This window comes from Protopterus annectens, chromosome 3.part0, assembly GCF_019279795.1.
Source record: "Protopterus annectens isolate FY-2018-M chromosome 3.part0, PAN1.0, whole genome shotgun sequence".
NCBI classification, from domain to species: Eukaryota; Metazoa; Chordata; order Ceratodontiformes; family Protopteridae; genus Protopterus; species Protopterus annectens.
Genome location: NC_056731.1, coordinates 1,513,110,082 through 1,513,129,611, shown reverse-complemented (window position 1 = coordinate 1,513,129,611; position 19,530 = coordinate 1,513,110,082). Strand labels below are relative to the sequence as shown.

The following is a 19,530-nucleotide window of genomic DNA, read 5'->3' as shown; positions in this document are numbered from 1 at the left end:
ATAAGGTGAGTATGGTCCTTCCTGATGGTCTGATAAATCTGATCCATCCGAGGAATAGTCAGAGGAGAGAGGTTCAGGGGGTTCAGTCCTAGGCCTTTTTTCAGGAGGAGGTTGTGAGGCCCTGTCTGGGTGAGGTTGGGATCCCCTGATCAGAGAAATAAGGCCCTCAGCAAGGCTGAGAATCTGAGAACTTGAGGAAGGTCTGTGAGGGGGAGCTTTTGTAGGTAAGGCCTTGGAAAGTTTAGCTGCTTTAGCCCTGGAGAAGGCCTTAATAGACATAGAAGCAGGGGGTCTAGCTGCCCCACGTGCAGGAGTAGAGATGTCCACCGGAAAGGTGTCGGACAATTCTTGTGTGCCTGCTTCTTCAGTAGGAATCTCTGTAGCCGACTCTGCCGGGGCCACTGTGGCCTCGGTTGTCGGAGGCATGCTTTCGGCCGAAGGAAGAACCAAGGACTCTGTTTCAGCCGAAACCGAGACACTCGCGGTAGGCCTAACCGTGGTTTCAGCCGAAACTGCGGGCCGCGAGTGTCGGTCATTATCCTTGTGTTTTTTTGGCTAAATGTGTAGTTGGAGTCTCCGACGGCATTTTATATGCAAAAGCGGGACCAAAAAAACTCTTCTGCAAACTCCGACCGACGTCTAAGTGTCCGTCGGTTGAAGGAAGCACAGGCTAAACAAGCTGATACGTCGTGGTCTGGGCCTAAGCAAGGAAGGCAGTAAGAGTGGAAATCCTTATGAGGTATTTGTTTCCCACAAGTTAAACAATTATTTACTTTGTCTGACATCGGCTGAGGCAAGAAAAAGTCCCCAACGGGGTACTTAGCTTTTTTAGAAGTTTTCGGTAGCTGAAATCTCTGGATCTGACCGACCGGCACTTGCGAACAGCTTCTGCTTCGGGCACCGCGCGGCAAGAAAGACTGAGGAAAATGGCGTCGGCTGATGCCTTTATACCCCAGGAGCTATGACGTCGGGTGAAGTGCGACATCAGCCGAGGCCAGACCCAGACATTGGAATCCGGCCGACCGAAGGGCTGCCTGAGGCAGGACAACCCATATGTTATGACTGCAGATGCATCCTTGAAGGACATCTGCCTCAGAAGCCTGTGCCTGCACAGCGGCTCCGGACCCATGCAAGGTAGAGACATCCACAGGTTCCATAGTCGAAGATGAGTCTTGCGGCATACCAGACTATGAATGGGTCTCAGTAGAGGCCTGCAAATCCACTGAAGTGGGCACCAGAAGCTGCGAAAGCACCTCACTGAGTACCAGCGGACTGGCGATTAGCTTAACGGAGGCATCGTCAGCAGCTTTGGACCTATCCGGTCTGTCTCTGTCTTTTATCCTTACATGTTTTTGGAATATCGGTAGTCGGATGGCTTACCGAAGCCATTTCAGAATATGGAGATGGACAGCGAAAGAATTTAGCGACAAACACAGCCCGACGATGAATGGTTTGGGCGTTAAACAAGGCACAAAACCGACAGCAAGGTACGTCGTGGTCTGGGCCTAAACAGGTGACGCAGTAAGAATGAAAATCTCTGTGAGGTATTTGTTTTCCACAGGCAAGACAACTGTTAACTTTTTCTGACATCAGTTAGAGCAAGAAAAAAGGATCCCCAACAGGGTACTTAGCTTTAGAAGACTTCAGGATTATTCAATTCCTAAATGAAAATTCAGGTAGCAAACAACCAGCACTTGCGAACTGCTTCTGCTTCAGGCTCCTCGGCAAGAAAGACTGATGTAATGGCGTCGGCTGCCTATTTTTATACCCCTGACGACCTGACGTCAGTCCTGGAGCGACAGCATCCGATGCAGAAATACTAAGTTTCTGGTATTCGGGCCGACTGAGGGGTACCTGCAGGCAGATAACCCAAGTGTGATGACTGCAACAGTGAAACACGAGCATCTGCTCCGCTACTGAAGGATTCAGAGACCACTCGTAAGGCATCAGAATAGTCCGTCTTAGTCCTGCCCTGAAACGTAGATATTTCCTGCATGACTCTCTTATGGGGATGCACAGATAGGCTAAGGCTAGGGTGACTAACCAGGCATCCTTGGCTAACATAGGGAGAAGCTGTTGCAGGGTAAGCATCTTGAATTTTGTTACAACCAGGAAGGTGTTGAGAACTGAAAGATCCAGGATGGGCGCCAAGAGCCCTCTTTCCTGGGTACCAGGAATAGTCTGGAGTAGAATCCTTGTCCTCTCTGTTCTACTGGAGCAGGTTGAATAGCTCTGATACTGAGCAGGGAAAGTACTTAGTTTTGAGCCTCTGCCCACTGGTTTGTAGGAAGGTCTGGAAACCCGCTTGGGGTTGGTAGTGAATGGAAATAAAATTTGTACCCCTGGGTTAGCTTAACGGAAGCATCGTCAGCAGCTTTGGACCTATCCGGTCTGTATCTGTCTTTATCCTTACATGTTTTTGGAATATCGGTAGTCGGATGGCTTACCGAAGCCATTTCAGAATATGGAGACGGACAACGAAAGAATTTAGCGACAAACAGAGCCCGACGATGAATGGTTCGGGCATTAAACAAGGCACAAAACCGACAGCGAGGGACATCGTGGTCTGGGCCTAAACAGGTGATGCACTAAGAATGAAAATCTCTGTGAGGTATTTGCTTTCCACAGGCAAGACAATTGTTAACTTTTTCTGACATCAGTTAGAGCAAGAAAAAAGGATCCTCAATGGGGTACTTAGGTTTAGAAGACTTCAGGATTATTCAACTCGAAAATGAAATATTCAGGTAGTGGCCAACCGGCAATTGTGAGCTGCTTCTGCTTCGGGCTCCTCCTCGGCAAGAAACACCGATGTAATGGCGTTGGCTGCCTGTTTTTATACCCCTGATGACCAGATATCATGGAAGAAGCGACAGCATCCGATGCAGAAATACTAAGTCTCTGGTATTCGGGCCAACTGAGGGCAACCTGCAGACAGATAACCCAAGTGTGATGACTGCAACAGTGAAATATGAAGAACATCCACAAACGGGATTGAATAGCCTCTGGAAATTATCTGAAGCACCCAACGGTTTGATGACATGGACTCCCATTGCCTCCAGGTGCAAAGATAGGAAACCCCCAACTCCCTCCAGAGCAGAGCAGTCGGGCAACTCCTGGCTTTAACTCGACGCACCAAGGAAGCGAGGAAGAGAGGAAACCGGCACTATCAAATACACATACACAAAACACTAATCAAAGATAGAAACCCTACTCACATCTTGGAGCTCAAGAATCACAATGCTTAAGCTAGCTGCAGCAAACGAGATCTGGGGGATGGAAGGTAATGGTGGTGTATAACGGCTAAGGGGAGGAGCTTGGAACTCGGAGCAGATGCTAGTGAAGTTGCAGCTAGGATTCGATATGGATCCGGTACCCACAGTTTGAAGATCAAATGAAGTAAACTACTTCAGATTACTGGGTTTGGTTTCTTTTTCTGTGGGATGTCCACATGAAACACCTTTGAGGCTCAGACACTCATATACATAGTAAGGATTTCCACCCTTACTAAGATCTTCAGAATCACCCTTGGTTCCTCTGATGTAATCAGCAGAGGTTTCCCCTCAATGTCTGGAGACCAAACGTTTGTAAAGCCTCCAAGGACATGTGAGGAGTCAGATCCATGCTGGCCTCCAATGGGATTGTTGCAAAAGAATCTGAAGCAACTACCAGATGATCATTCAGGCTTTCACTAGTCTCAAGACAGATTTCTAGAGGTGGATGGACAGCAGCATTATCAGACCTAAGTTTTTTTTACTTTTTCCTGGCCGATGGCTGACGTTTGGGATGGGAAGACTCTACCATAACACCTTGAGCTAACAGCTTAAGACGCTGATTTTCAAGGTAAACAAATAAAGAGGAGAGGAAGCTACATAGGGTCTTAGGGACAAAAGCTTGGCAGATAAAACACTGCGAATGGTCGTGGGAAGCAACCAAGCAGAAGAGACACTGGTCATGATGGTCTTTATGGAGAATCTGCCTCCCACACTGACATTTTCCCTTTCTGGATGATATGAAACCAACACTAAATAAAAAAGAAAAAAACATAAGGAGAAACCCCAATGGGACACTTATCTGAAATACGGCCACATGACATAACTCTGCCCATGCAAGTCTTTAAGTTCCAATCAGTGGAGCTTGGTAACAGGCACAGCAGGAAGGCATTCAGGCCGATGTCCAATGGTGGCATTCGGACTGGTGGCAAGTTCTGCATGTTTCATTTGTACATTTATGCCTTACGCAGGGAGCACGTGCATGATGTACAGTGCCTGTGGGTACTAAAGGCTTTGGTATACTGGGCGGACATTGGGCTATCCTTGGCAGGAGATCACTTATATTATGGATACTACATCAATGATATGGAAGTACATCACCAAGTTAAAATGTATCAATTCCACAAATAATTCATGCAAACCCACCTGGGAAGAGAGTGCAATGAAGCCATGGAGAATAAGTCAGCCAATTACAGACCAAGCAAATGCTGCAAGTAAGCTCCTCTTAAAAATGGTGACAAATCTGCAGCCAAGACAAGTAGGTATCACATCCAGTGACATCATATGCCATATGTTAAAACAAGATACTCTACAGAGACATACTGACTCAGTGATTACGCAAAACTAAAAATAAAAATATGGCCCTATGAGATAAAGAAGACCATCCACAACCCCAAGCAAGAGGCTTCATTCACCATGTATTGCTTAATTTAATACAGCCTGTTCTGACGTTGTACAACATTAGTGTAGATTAGCAGTATGCAAAGAAACAGGACCTCATGGTAGCAAAGCCTCAATGGATCATCTAGATACAAAAGGCATCACAACAGCAATTATTTTCACTGGGTAAAGGCAAGAGAAAAACCCTCACTCCCCCAAATACCTGTAGATGAATTACCAGTTGATCCCAAGCATTAGTGCCATAAAGCAGGAGGAATTTCCCCAGAAGTAGCAGCAACTCTGATACTTTCTCTCACTCCTTCCACAAGAAGGAATACAGAAGAGGAAAGCACTTCTCATACTGAGGTGGAAGGGCACACACTTCATCTCAAAGCTTCAGAAGAATTAAAGGAAGCAGTTCTGTAAGTCAAATATTCTTAGTTAAATCCTGCTCAAAAAACCACGAGACCCAATACAGCAGACAGAAGTTCATGTCAAATTACAGGATTAATAACACAAAGGGGAAATTCTTGCCACAAGGAACAGTGAGCAACCCACATCAGCAAAAAAAAACAATGATTACGTTATGAATATACACAGTGCACCTATCCAGCACAAGGGGAAGCACCTGCCTCTCCAACCTACAGAGGATCACTAAATGCTGGGAAGTCTGTTACTAAAATGGTACACAGCACTTGCTGATCCTTGGCAAGTGGAAGTCTTCCAGCAGATCCTAATTCTCACAACTGTATCTCATCAGGGCTGACAGAACACAGAACACAGCCCTGGCCAAAACATTACGAGAAGCATAGTCCACCTGGTACAGGGAGGGAATACCCATAACAGACCCCCTGAAGGGGGGCACCAAAACCACAAACTGCAGGACTAAATTGTCTAGAAGGGCCACACGACATCACTCTGCCCATGCAAGTCTTATAAGCTCCAATGAATGGACGCAGTTGAAAAGCTGAGCAAAAGTCAGCAGTGTGGCAACAGGATTGTTACTTTTTCTGTAAATCATTTTTTTGCCTGTGCCTGCAGACCATTAAGCCATCCACATGAATAACAGGTTAAGCCCATTCAATTCCCTGTATGAGGAATTTACCCAGTATCATGCTGGGTTAGAGACAATCATGGGAAGCAGATATACAAGTAGCCACAAAGGTTACTGTGTCCTTGTTAGCATTCCAGCAACTGAACACATTTTTTGTTATGGTCGTAACTACACCCTCTGGTGATGATATCAACACATGCATCACTGAAAGGGCGGCCTACGGCCTCTACCCAAAGCATAAGCATTTTTGTACATGTGGCAGTAAAGGATACCATCACCAGCTTGGACAGACACATCCCATGTTCTACCATTATGGCCTTGTAGCCACTGGCAAAGTCTTTGGTTTTGTCCGGCACCACAGCTGAGCTAGCAGGAACCATCCTTAAGGATAGGGAAACCCATCTTCCTCTGCCTGCACTATTAAGCATCTGCACTCCTAATCAACGCTGGTTCACTAGGGCTGCATTCAGGGCTTTCTCCCTCTATGACATGGCTGCAAACTTGCATGGCTATTATTAATGTATTCAAGAAACAGCCAGCAAGCACAACACTGCAAATTCTGCATCAGTCTTTGATCATATTTTGATCAAAAAGGGCAGACTTGTTCCATGCCATAATTAGGCTGTTCATAAATTCCATCACATGGAGCTTGTAATGCCTAACTCCCATTTATGGCTCTGTGTATCATATTTCTGTTACTGGCAGAATATCTTCACATTGTTCTTCTATAAAAAAATCACTAGGTCATGCAGCTTTTTCAGTATGACTGTGAATAAATACGGGAACTTGATAACTTCACTTATATTTACAGGCTTCTTAAACATACTTAGAGAAAGACAAAAATGAAGTATGTTGTTGCGTCTTTTGGCTTTTCCAGGTTAGGGGTCACCACAGCAGAACTACAGTCCGCTAATGATTGGCAGTAGATTTTTAAGTGCCAAGTTGCCAGCCCTGACGCGCAGCCTTCAACAAAGATATGCCCATTCACGCATGTCTCCACACAGAAGACGCTCTAGCTGAGAATCGAACAGGACAACGTCTTACTGTGAAGCGACAATGCTACCGCAGCACGACCACCTGCATGCCAATTCAACATTCTGAAACAAGCATACTTCTATTTATACTAACACACTCCCAATTTTGAAAATGAAGCTGTGAAATGGAGAAAGTTCAACAGTAAAGTGAAGCAACACACAATATGTAACTGGAAGCTGAAATGAGGAAAATTAATCACAGCTAACCTGGTCCAAATCTGAAGTACGAGGCAAGAAATATATTATATTGTTGGTGATCTTTTGGGCAAGAAGAAAAATTTCACATGTGAGTTCTTGTTAAGGAAAATACTCTTTGTATATAACACAATGCTAATTAACCACACATAAATGAAAACTTCAGTTAAACATTGTTCTGAACAACATTCGCTCAAAACTTAAGAATGGTTACTAATTAGAACACAATTTTTATTCTGAATATTAATCCTTACTATGTGGTACTGGCTGCCTATAGAGGACAGCCCTAAATGATGGCAAATCCTTTCTCTTCATAATCCAGCCCATGGCAGTGGCACTGTCTCATTAGAACACTGAAGGAGGACCATATTATTACCCATCACTGTACAAATAAAACTGAGGAAGCAGTCTGTAATCTATAGCTACTGTGGAATACCCACTGCAAGTTTTAATGTAGCAGCGCAAGCTACACCTACCTTTGTCAAACACACTGGGTATAATTCTACATAGAAAATGATTACCTTTTTTCAAAATCCAGTTACTATGAAGTAATACAGAGTGCTAAGAAAATGTCAGTAGTTTTCTTATTTGCAACAGCAGCATTTGGATAAATGGATATGTAATTAGGTCTAGTTTGGGCACCCAGAGTTAAATAAACTTACTGTACTTATTTTTGCTAAAGCAGAAACTTTCCAGGCATATGTCACACGAGGTGCCTAAAAGAACGCAAGCCAGACATACCCTTAAATGAAGTCCTAGATGTATACTTAAATAACTCTCAAGCAATGAAAAATTGCAAAAAATGCTGACAGACAGCAGCAGCATTTCTGAATAATGTAACTCAACCACGATTACAGATAGCTATTCAAATTAATTTTCCAAGGCCAAGAGCTTAAGACTGCCCCTTTGAACAACTCATTATTGAAAAATCCAACAACCCAGATGTAATTTCTACACAAACTAGCTGCAGTGATCAGTCAGTGCTATCCTTACATGACGATAAAATATTAAACCTACTTCTGAATAACCAATGCATTTCCTACATATCGTACGTACATGATTTAAGTACATTCTGGCAAAGACTACTTTTTTACAGCTCTGTCTGTTTAACTAAGAGAACAGACTAAGAAGAATTAAAACTATAAAGTCATTACCAATGATGGAAGGATGAAACATTTTTGCTTTACTTTCTTTAGCCTGCCATCCATGACATTCAGCTGGAAAAACAACTCTTGAAATGAGAGGAACTAACAGAAATAGCAAACTGCCTGTAATTTTACCCTATGGCAGATATGCTCAGTAGTGCAGATGATGAACTGCCATCAAAGTTAAGAACCCAGAATGGGCTACAGACTTTTGGGTTTGCATTCAAGCATTCATTTGGTTTGTTTTCTGTTGGATAGGTTTTACTAGCTAAAAGCTCCTGCCTTCAGGAAAACCTGATATACAGATGTCTTGTATTGGTTTCCCAATATCAGTGTGACTGTTTTCTGATTCATCCTGAAGTACAATCACAAAACATTGCAAATCCTTGTGGCTAGGAAAATCACTGAAGTGTTTTTGCAGAGGTAAACCCCTATATCTGCATACCACTATTACATACATAAGTATACATACATGTATGTATACTCCTAATCTGAGAATGCTGTACCTCAGAAAGAGAGATCCCATGCTTACTGGAATCTCCATTTTATATGCAAAGCCTTGTATTCAGTGATTGCATGTAGAGTACCAATCACTACTGTGCCAAACACAAGCCGTGTTACCAGTCTTGAGCTGTCTGCCACTGTTGTGCATAAATGTGTCATGTGAAGTGGTAAGGGATTTTTCTTCAGAGGTATCAACAAGAAAAATGAAAGTTATGAACTTACAATAATGATAGAGCTGCATTGTCTGCCCCTGTCCTTGTCAACAAGTGGGTATACCAGATCCATACAAATCCAAGGCTGGTAACTAAACTTTGGAACCAAGGTTCAAGCTTCTCCCCTCTCCCACAAAGTACTGCTAGCCGTTCTATCCCTATTACTCTCAAATCTCATTTGCCTCCCTAGACAACAGATGCTTTCTTCAAGTTTCAGCTTATTGTGTCAGTTAAAAGTCATTTTTTTAAGCTTTTGTGGTGCAGGCCCATGAATAGTCTGGTTGAAGTGGTGTCTCAGCAGGCCTATAAGGAACTGGACGTGGTACATTTAATCCCTCACAAGCTAGTTAGCATCTTAGTGTCCTTTAAAAGACAAGGCACATTGGAGTAAGGAGCCTCCAGTGGATACACTCTGGTTATGGGGGCCACTAAAATGAACTCACAAGTGGCACGATATATGGAGGAGGCAAGAAATATGGTGGGACATTTCCTCTCTGAAAAGCTTTGTTCGAACAGAGAAAACGCAGGTGTGCCTTCTTTCCCCTTGATTATTTGCTTCATGTTTAGAGCCACTGGCAAATAAAATAAGGGTCTCACAAAATGTAAGGATATACATGCTACGGCAATCGGGAAAAAATTACCTTTAGTTGCAGATGACTACTTTGCACTTGAAAAAATACATAAAAATTATATTTCCGTGTTGTGGAATACTTTAAACAATTTCAAGTCTTTTCTGGATATAAAATTAATGAAGATAAAACAAACCCAGAGGCTCCCTTCACTCTAGAATAAAATACCAGTCCAGGTTAGGCAAAGTCCCTCATTGACTCCCTTCAAGAGTGGATGGGAGATCATAGGTTTAACCTGGGTATCACTTCTGAGTCACTGTTAGACAGAGGAACAGTATGCTAGCCTAAAAAAGGGCAAAGCAAAATAAAATTTAAATAAAAAGCCAAAACATTCCACAACTGGCTTAGCTATACTAATGTGGGCAGATAAAGCTGAACATACCTATGAAAAGCTGCAGCGGTAAACTATGTATCTGCAAATGAATTGGTTCAGCAATACCCATACTTATGGGGACATGAGATGAAGTACCTAGGTGTATGGATTAAAAAGGATTCTGTAATGGCTTGTTAAGATTACATGGGAAGAGAATAAAGAAAAGATAATATACAAAAACTCAGAAAATGAACGCTCCTTATTACAGACATGGATAGGAACATACAAGCAGTGAACTTGTTTTTAGTCCCCCTTACTTGTATATACAAATCAGGCATACCTTTTATCAACCAGGGGTGAAATTGTAGATGACAAATAATGAAGACTTGAAGGAATTTATCTGGGAGAGGAAGGGGGTAAGATTTAAGTGGGATAAGTTTATCCTCCCCATAAAAAAGGGCGAATTAGGAGTACCTAATTTGAAGAAATATTTTAGAGCTATGCAGTTAAAGCTCATTTACACAACACAAAACCAGAAGGTTATAAATCAAAGTGGAAAGGGATGATAGTGAAAAAGAGAAATATGTGTGTTGAATTTTAGATGGAAGTCCTTAAGAAGAATAACAACTGCCATACAGAATTACAGAATACAATATCCACAAAGCAGCAGAAATTATTCCAATAACTAAGCCAACACGGGACTGGAGAAATGCAAATTTGCCAATATGACTGCAAGAAGGTATACAGAAAACAGGCAAGAGGGGGAGAAATGCAAATTTGACAATCTGACTGCAAGAAGGCATACAGAAAATAGGTATGATGGGGTCTGAAATTTACTGCAGAAAACTGACATAGGAACCAATGCACTGGCAGCAAAAGAACTACAGAGGGAAAAGGGTAATAGAGTGGGATAAGGCCAAGCAGAAGTTTGGCCTGCATGTTAGAGACCCAACTTCCCTACCAGCGATTTATGTGGTAAAGGTAAAGAGATACTGAGAGGGGAATGTTAAGTGAAAGTACAGTTCTAGTAGAGTTTTTACTTGAGACTAGAACAAAAGCTGTTAAAAATAGGGATAATTAGTACAGCATATAAAATACTGCACGATAACTTAAGAATCAGAGTAGGTTAGAAAAGATTGGGAAGAGTGACTGGAAAGGCAAATTACACAGGAACAATGGGTACACATATGTATGGCTCCCAAAAATGCAACAGTCAGGAAGGATTAAGGCTTTGGCTGGAAGTTTGGCCTGCTTGTTAGAGACCCAACTTCCCTACCAGCAATTTATGTGGTAAAGGTAAAGAGATACTGAAAGGGGGGACGTGAACTGCTCTCTCTGCAAAGCAAAAACACAGCATCCATGACAGCTGTTTAATCATAGTCTTACCTCTCTGGATCGTGCCAGGGAGGGGCCGACTGCAACCATTAGCTTGACCAGCCTTATCTGCAAAGCCAGAGAGGATCATATGGACCCATAAAAAAAGACATAGAAATTTGCAGACTTTGGATCCATTGAAAAACTCATCAGCTTAAATGTTAACCCATACATCACAAGATGGGCAAACTGGCTAAGCAAACACAGGAGGGTTATGCTGACAAACAAAGTAGATGAACATCTGACACAGATATCCTTCAGAAGGTCTCACGAAATCATGGCAAAGTTAAATGCCAAAAATGCATAGTCATACCTTGGGAAAAAAAACAAGGTTACCCTAGCTACCAAATAGGTGGCCATCCACTGAGCACAAAAAGTTATCAGGGGACCTGGGGACCCAAGTTGATAGTAGTCTGGTCATTACACCCATGTGTAGCCAAAAGTAGAAGACCTTCCACATGCCCACCTTATCATGAAGGATTCTCATCTAGATCTAGATCAAGTCAGGGTCTCCCTATATTCATCACTCACATCACAGATCATTCAGTACAATGCCCCATTGCCCATTGTATCTGAAATGTATCTTGCAGCAGCTTGAGAGGCTACAAAGGCTCAAAAAAACTCACCAAAGGATAAAAAAGTCTCAAACATCTGTCCTATGCTGCGAAAGAAATGGGCTAGGCTTGTAAATGCCCTCGGGCAGATAGCCTAGTATGAACCTATGAACCTATATCTTTATATCCCAAGCAGACTTCAGAGCAGTTTTCTTCAGGTGGATAACAAATGCTGGAGGTGTGATGGGAAAGGGAGGTAACCAAGTATGCGTCTTTTGGAAGTGTAACAAGTTGGTAGATTTTAAAAAATTCATCTGTCTAAGGAAATTATTCCTTTCAGGGAAGAGACAGGATTTGAATTGCCTAGATGTAGCACAGCCTTACTATTCTAATGCTGTTAGTAATTACTAGAAAATGGAAATCAAACTCCAACAAACTTTAATTGAAGTACTGAATATTTACTTAATTATTATTTACAATTTGGTTACCTGGGTTGAGCACTGATCACAGAATGACCAATTGAAGGCTTAGTCTGGGTTACAATTGCATTGTTGCAACAAAAAGCAACACATATCAATAAAAGCATAACTGAAAGTACAGTTGTCTACACAGGTTATCATAACTGTAGATGTTTGAGTAGATCAGTGTTGCTGTACTGAGTCTTGGGACTTCTTGCCCTTTGCAGAAGCCTGTGGCTGGCCTGAATACAGTCTTTTACCATCCCTCAAATGGAGGACGTCCTTGGCTGTCCAACATCAGGATGTCAGCCAGCGGCATCTTAAGAGCTTTTTTGTCCCAGGTCTTAGGCGTCTGATGGTTCTGAGGAGGAATGTGATCTGTCCAACTATCCCTACTATGAGCCAGGGGTCCTGCGCTGAAGAGCAAGGGAAAGGAGGTTGTGGGAATGATGAATGGGATCTGTGGACCCACCCCAACCTGAGTTACAGAGGCAATGTGGGGGGAGGGGGCGGTGCTCCAATAATGATTTACTTGAGCATCTAGAATTATGGTAAGTTATGTACTATGTTTATCGTAATTAATGTCACAGTACTGAGTCTTGTGAAGACTCCTAAAGCTCCTTATTTGGGTGGCTGGAATGAGATTTGGTCCAAGGTTGGCAGAAGTGAACCAGGCTTTTGACCAAGAGATAGTCCCAAATTGGTAGTGTTCGGTGAAGGTGTGGACTGAGGACCAGGTGGCAGCTTCTGATATGGTCTGAGTGGGTACTCTTCTCATAGATGCAGAGTTCATAGGTTTGTACTAGGCTAATGACCCTGGAGCCTTTACAAGCCTAGCCCATAGGATTACTCTGGCATTGTGCCACCCGACCTTAGTTCCCAGTGCATCTTGTCAAGCAGAGCCACTGGAGTGATCCCTGGGGTGAATTTTCTCTTGCCCATCCACTCATCAAGATCTCTCTTGAAGAGGGCCAGCGAGGTGCTCTGCTTGACATGTATGGGAAGTCTATTCCATAGCATGCGCAGTCTCTGGGTTATGAACCTTTCCCTCCAGCATGTTCTGTTGATTGTGGTAATGAGATTGAGGTCTCTGGAGCATGTGGTGCGGAGGGACTGGGATTGCATTTCTAACAGAGCTGGGTCAGACATGGCTTTGTAAATCAAGCAGAGATCACCTCTAAGTAGGCGATATGACACAGAGAATAGTTGGAGTTTTTTGAGTCTGTCTATATAGGACAAGTGTTTAAGGCCTAGGATCCTCTTTGTGAGGTACGTTTGCGGCCTCTCCAGTTGTTGCAGGTCTTTAGTGAGGTACATGCCAAATAGGGCATTGTACTCGATGACTGGCCTAATGAGGGAAGAGTAGAGAGAGATGATGACCTCTCTTCCTGGATGTAAAACTCTTACTAATGAGGTGTGCCACATAGGACTTTCTGACCACAGTGGCAATGTGGTTGTTGAAAGAGAGGTTGCTGTCAACCTGTGTTCCCAAATCTCTTATAACGCCTTCTATGTTCAGTGGACTACCATCGATGTGGTAATTCATGGGAACCGGGTTTTTCCCAAAGGGGATGACAACACATGTTTTGGCATTGAGCTTAATGCCAAGGTTCTGACACCAGTCGTTGGTCTGTGAGGCCTTTCTGTAGAATATCTTTTGTTCTAGAGGAGTGAGTTCTACCCCTGCTAGGAAGCTGTTTATCATGTTGCGAGCAACAGAAAGAAATGCACTTTGCCATTCATTTAGAGATTGTCTGTCTGCTTACTGTTTTTCTGTGTTTTCCTCTGTGAAGGCTACCAGTATCTGTTTGGGAATTTACTTCTGTGGAGGTAAAATCTTAGTTGCCTGTGTACATCCAGGGAGTGGAAAATTATTTTTCCCTTGTTTTGGGGGTTTGAGAGTAACATGGGGAAATGTACAGCTTATTTAAAGAAATCTCTGAAACTACTTGTACCATAAAGACAGGATTAGTTTTCAAGGTTACAATGTCTCTGTGAAAGACTAGGAGAGGCTCCTTGCACATAAAAATTGGAAATTCTAAAATAAGGCTTATTGAGGTAATAACTAGCAGCAGGGCTGTTTTCCGTGTTAGTAATTTAATAGAAGCTGAAGCTGCTGGCTGAAATGGTGGTAAAGTATCTTTATCAAGCATGAAATGTAGGTCCCAGGAGGGTGCAGATTCCTGTCTGGGTAGCCTCAGGTGTACTGGGGGGTGAGAGAAGAGGGGTGGCTCAGTATTATAATGTGCTGAAATGGCAGAGGAATGAATTTTAATTGACGAGAAGGAAAGGCCCTTGTGGAGCATCTCTGTTAAGTACTGAAGAATATGCGGTAGGCTGGGCACCGTTGTGCCCATCCCCTGGGTCTGGCTCCAGGAACAGTATCTTTTTCACTTTTCAGCATAGGATTTTCGAGTACTAGGCCTCCTTCCCTCCAGAATGACATCTAGCACCTGCTTACTGAGGGATGCTCTTGGAGAGCTCAAGGAATTAGCCAGGCTGCAAGGTTCAGGGTTTGAAGCTGAGGGTGCAGAACCTGGCCCCCCTGCTGGGACACAAGGGAAGGGGTGAGGCAGGTGCCATGGTTCCAGCAGTGACCTACTGTGCACAAGAGGAGGCACCAGCACTGGCGTGGCCAGTCTGATGCAATCAGTATTGTCCTTGATTTGTCCTGTTTGCTCATAAGCAGAATTTTTGAGAGGAGAGGCAGAGGGGGAAAGGCATAAACTGAGAGGCTTTCCCATGTGAAGGACAGGGCATCCACTTTCCAAGCTTGAATGTGGGAAGTCCTTGTGCAGAATTTGTCCAACTGATAGTTCTGAGGGGAGGCAAACAGGTCTATATCTGGATTCCCCCATTTGTTTCTCAAAAGGTTGAATATCATTGGTTCCAGTTTCCACTCATGTGGGTCCATGAGATTTCTGCTTAGGTCATCTGCCAGTGAATTTAGCTTGCCTGGCAGGAATTGAGCTTGTAGGTGCACTTGGTAGCTCAAGGCCATGTTCCTCAGAGCCATGGCTATTCTGCAAAGAGGGTACGAGTGGGTTCCCCCCTGCTTATGTACCACATAACAGTGGTGTTGTCTGTCTTTACCAATAATTGTCCTGGAAGAATTTGGTCTTTGAATGCTGTCAGGGGAATTTTGTACAGCTAACATTTCTATTTGATTGATACGCAGGTACATTTGACTCAGGCTCCATTTGCCCTGAATGCACTGCCCTGCCAAGTGAGCCCCGCATGCAGAGTTTGATGAGTCTGTTGTTAGGGTTTGGGCTGCAGGGGGTTAAGTGAATAGGAGGCCCCTTGTTGTGGTAGCGGGCCTCTGCCCACCAAAGGAACTCTGTCTTTATACAAGGAATGATAGGAATCATTGATTCCAGGCCCTGAGAAAGTTGACACCATAGGCTTTTTAGATACCATTGTAGTTTCCTCATATGCAGTCTTGCATAAGGAATTAGTAGAATGCAAGAGGCCATGAACCCTAGGGCTTGCAGGATTTTCCTTGCAGATAGCTGGGTCTTTATGGCCAGTAGTTTGAAGTAGGCTGTCAAATAAACTTGTTTCTCTGGTGTGAGGAAAGCCATCTGGGAAGTTGTGTTCAAGCTTGCTCCCAGGAATACAATTTGTTGGCAGGGTACTAGATGAGATTACTTTTCGTTTATGGTGTACCCCAGTGAGGTTAGACGTTTCTTTACAAATGCCAGATGTTTTAGTAGCATGTCCTGGCTTTCCACCTGAATTAGACAATCGTCCAGGTATAGGTATATCTGAATATTTCTTTGCCTGCAAAATGCAATGACTGGAGCTAGGCACTTTGTGAATACCCTGGGTGTTGTAGATAAGCCAAGGGAAAGTGCAGAGAATTGATGGTGCATGGAGCCTGCTCTAAAGCGTAGGTATTTCCTGCAAGACTCCCTTATTGGAATGTGCAGGTAAGCTTCCTTTAAGTCTAAGGTTGCCAACCAGGCATCTTTGCCCAGCATATAAAGCAGCTGAAGTGTTAGTATTTTGAATTATGGGATTATCAAAAAGGTGTTTAGAATAGAGAGGTCCAGGATAGGAGGCCAGGAGCTCTTTTCTGGGTACCAGGAAAAGTCTCGAGTACAAACCTTGTCCCCTTTCTTCTGCTGGGGCAGGCTGAATAGCCTTGATACTCAGAAGAGAGAGAACCTGCTGTTGAGCCACTGCCCACTGATTTGGGGGTAGGTCTGGCCAACCGTTTGGGGTTGGGTAAGGTGTGGAAGTGGAATCTGTATCCTTGGAAAACTATATTTAAAACCCATTTGTCCTGGGGTAATGAGTTCCCAGTTTTTTGCATGCTGGGCAATCTTTCCCCCTAAGGGAGCAAGCAGCTGAGCAGGGCTTGGATAGTTTAAGGTTAAGTCATTGTGACATTTTTCCATGGGGGTGTCTTACTACTTCCAGCTTTGGAAGTGGGAGCCCCCCACTGCTTAGGCCTGCGAGTACCTTGAGATTGTAGCCTAGGTGGTCTGCTGTTCCTGGGTTTGGACTGAGAAGACCCGGGAGAGACAGGAAAGGACCAATTCTTCGAAGGCCAATGCCTACTAAATCTTGGAGGCTGTACTTGCAGGAAATCTAACAGTTTTCATAGATTTAGCTTTTTCCTCAATCTTTTTATGGACAACTTCTGCTTTGTTGCCAAACAGGCGGTCTTGGTTTAAGGGAGCATCCAGTAATTTAGCTTTAACATGATCTGGCAAATTTTGCTCCTTAAGTCAAGCATGCCTTTTAAGAACAGACCCAGTGACAGCAGCCCTGCAAGACGCTTCTAAAGAGTCAAAACCACATTGCAAAGTATGTTTACCAACTTTTTCAGCAGAATGCATTATATCCTGTAATTCCTTACTTTCAGCACAGTCAGGAATGAAAATCATTTTCTGTTTAAGTAGTCCCATAATAAGCTGCTGATAATTTAACATATGAAACTGGCAGTTTAAGGCCCTAATGGCCAAAGTAGCAGAAGTGTATACCCCTTCTTACCCCATCTGTCCAAGGCCTTGGAATCTCTATCAGAGGGGGTAGGGTTTTTGGCAGTAGTAGCCTTAATGCCTTTAGGTCCTTAGGAAATGGTTTCTGGGTCCGCAGTAGGATTCTTGAAGAGGAACTTGTGAGAGTCAGGTACTCTGTAATACCTGTCCGATTTCCTGGGAGCTGGAGGTAAAGTGTCTGGAGCCAGGCTAGATTCCAAGAAGGCATCATCTACAATGTCCAGGACAGGAGGGATAGCTAAAGGCCTGTGTTGAGGGAGGAGTAAGAATTCCCTAAGCCTCTTTTTGGAGTCAGAATAATCCTGGCTTTCCCAGTGGAAATGCTCCCTAAAAGTGTGCAAGGTTTCACCAAAAGAAAAATCTTCTGGAGGGGAAGCAGTCCTCTGTATCAGAATCCTCATAGGGAGATAAGGGCAAATCCAGGTAATCAGAAGAAACAGAAATTTCAGAATCCTGATCAGAAGAATCAGAAGGAAAATCAGTTCTAGGTTTCTTACAGGGTGAAGGCTGGTTTCCCCTAATTAATGTAATAAGGTCTTCATCCATTCTTATAATTTGTTTTTTTAGGCATATGGGCCTGACCATGCAGTTTGGACGTCGAGTTTTAGGCCTTGAAGAAGACGATGGTGTCGGTTTGAAATGCAAGTCAGTAGGCCTGAATATACCCTCAGAAGCCAGTGCCTGCACAGCGGCTCCGGACCCATCCAAGGTAGAGATATCCGCAGATTCCATGGTCGAAGAAGCATCTCGCGTCAGAACCTGACTCTGAATGGGTCTCAGTAGAGGCCTGCGAATCTGAAGTAGTGAGTATCAGGGGCTGCGAAAGCTCCTGAGTACCGACGAACTGGCAACAAGCTTAACGGAAGCATCGTCGGTAGCTTTGGATCTATGCAGTCCATCTCTGTCTTTATCTTTACGTTTTCTTGGAATGTCCGTAGTCGGATGGCTTACCGAAGCCATTTCTGGATAGTTAAACAGAGTACTAAAATAATTTGCTGCAAAAATGAACCGACAACGAATATTTCGAGGGTTGAATAAGGCATAAAACTGACAGCGAGGGACATTGTGGTCTGCTCCTAAGCAAAGAATGCAGTATGAATGAAAATCTTTATGAGATATTTGCTTTCTACAGGTAATACAGTTGTTAACTTTTACTGACATCGGTTTACAGCAAGAAAAGGGATCCCCAGCTTTTTTGAAGAATTCAGTTCTGAAACTCGAAAATGAAAATTTCAGGAGTCGGCCGGCTGGCACTTGTGAACTGCTTCTGCTTTGGGCACTGCGCGACAAGAAACACTGATGTAAGTTTTATACCCCTGACGACCTGATGTCATGGAAGAAGAGACAGCATCTGACGCAGGGATCCAAGACTTTGATATTCAGGCCGGCAGGAAGATAACCCAAATGTAATGACTGCAACAGTGTTGCCTAGGCCCCAGAGGGGGTATAAGAATCAGTTTTGGCTTGGCTGACCCCATCTCTTGCTGTACCCTGGGGATGACATATACTGGTGGAAAGACAAACAGGTCTGTCCATTTTAAGATGATATCTTGTCTGCATGTTCTTTTCTGCTGGGTTCTCCTGCCCAATTTACTTTGCTATCAGTTATCTGAGTAGGCAAAAAGGTCCACCTCTGGTACTCTCCAGTTTGCACGAGATCTAAAAAGACTTCCATTTTTAACATCCATTCATTCAGGTCCAGGAGGATTCTGCTTAGAGTGAATACCCAAATATTGCCCTGACCAGGGTTGTAAGAAGCTGCTGGTGTTACTTACAGATGCTGAGCAACAAGCCAAAATTTCATTACTAGTCTGCATAAGGGTTATGAATATGACCCCACACATTTTTTTATGTGCCACATGGCCTCTGAGTTTTCTGTCAAAATATGTATGGGTTCTTGAAACAGTCTGTGTTTGAAAGATTTTAGAGCCAGGATGACTGCCATCATTTCCTTTAAACTGATGTGCTGAGCTGCTTGCCCCATACGCCTTGGACTCTAAATTTTCCTAGTTGGGCCCCCAAGCCATGTTAGTACTACCTATTCCTAAGGTCTATACTGTTTTCAGCAAGTGGGACTGTGCTCCACTGATGTTGATGACACTCTCCTCCCACCAGAAGTTTCTTGCTTTTTAGCACAGCAGTAGAGGGACCATGGTTTCCATGGGATGTTGATGATGACCTCAAGTGTTTTTTTAGGAACCACTGCAACTTTCATATAAGCAATTTTGTCAAGGGGTCATTAGAATACAAAATGCCATGTAACAAAGGGCCCTCAGAAATTCTCTGGCTGTAATGCATTGTTTGGTACAAAGGGTTTTAAGGTAGTTTGACAGGAAGGTGACTTTGTCCTCTGGAAGGAATGCCTGATATTGGACAGAATCTATGACTGCCCCAGAAAGG

At 43.6% G+C, this 19,530-nt stretch overlaps 1 protein-coding gene across 1 annotated transcript in view; it reads right to left on the bottom strand.

Moving 5' to 3' along the window:
* The window catches only part of TGS1 (trimethylguanosine synthase 1), a 1,147,018-nt gene that overhangs the window by 259,099 nt on the left and 868,389 nt on the right, over positions 1 to 19,530 (bottom strand). The window contains exon 12 of the mRNA XM_044065538.1: positions 6,945 to 7,023. Coding sequence (XP_043921473.1) covers positions 6,945 to 7,023 — 79 coding nt within the window. The remainder of the gene's footprint in view (positions 1 to 6,944; positions 7,024 to 19,530) is intronic.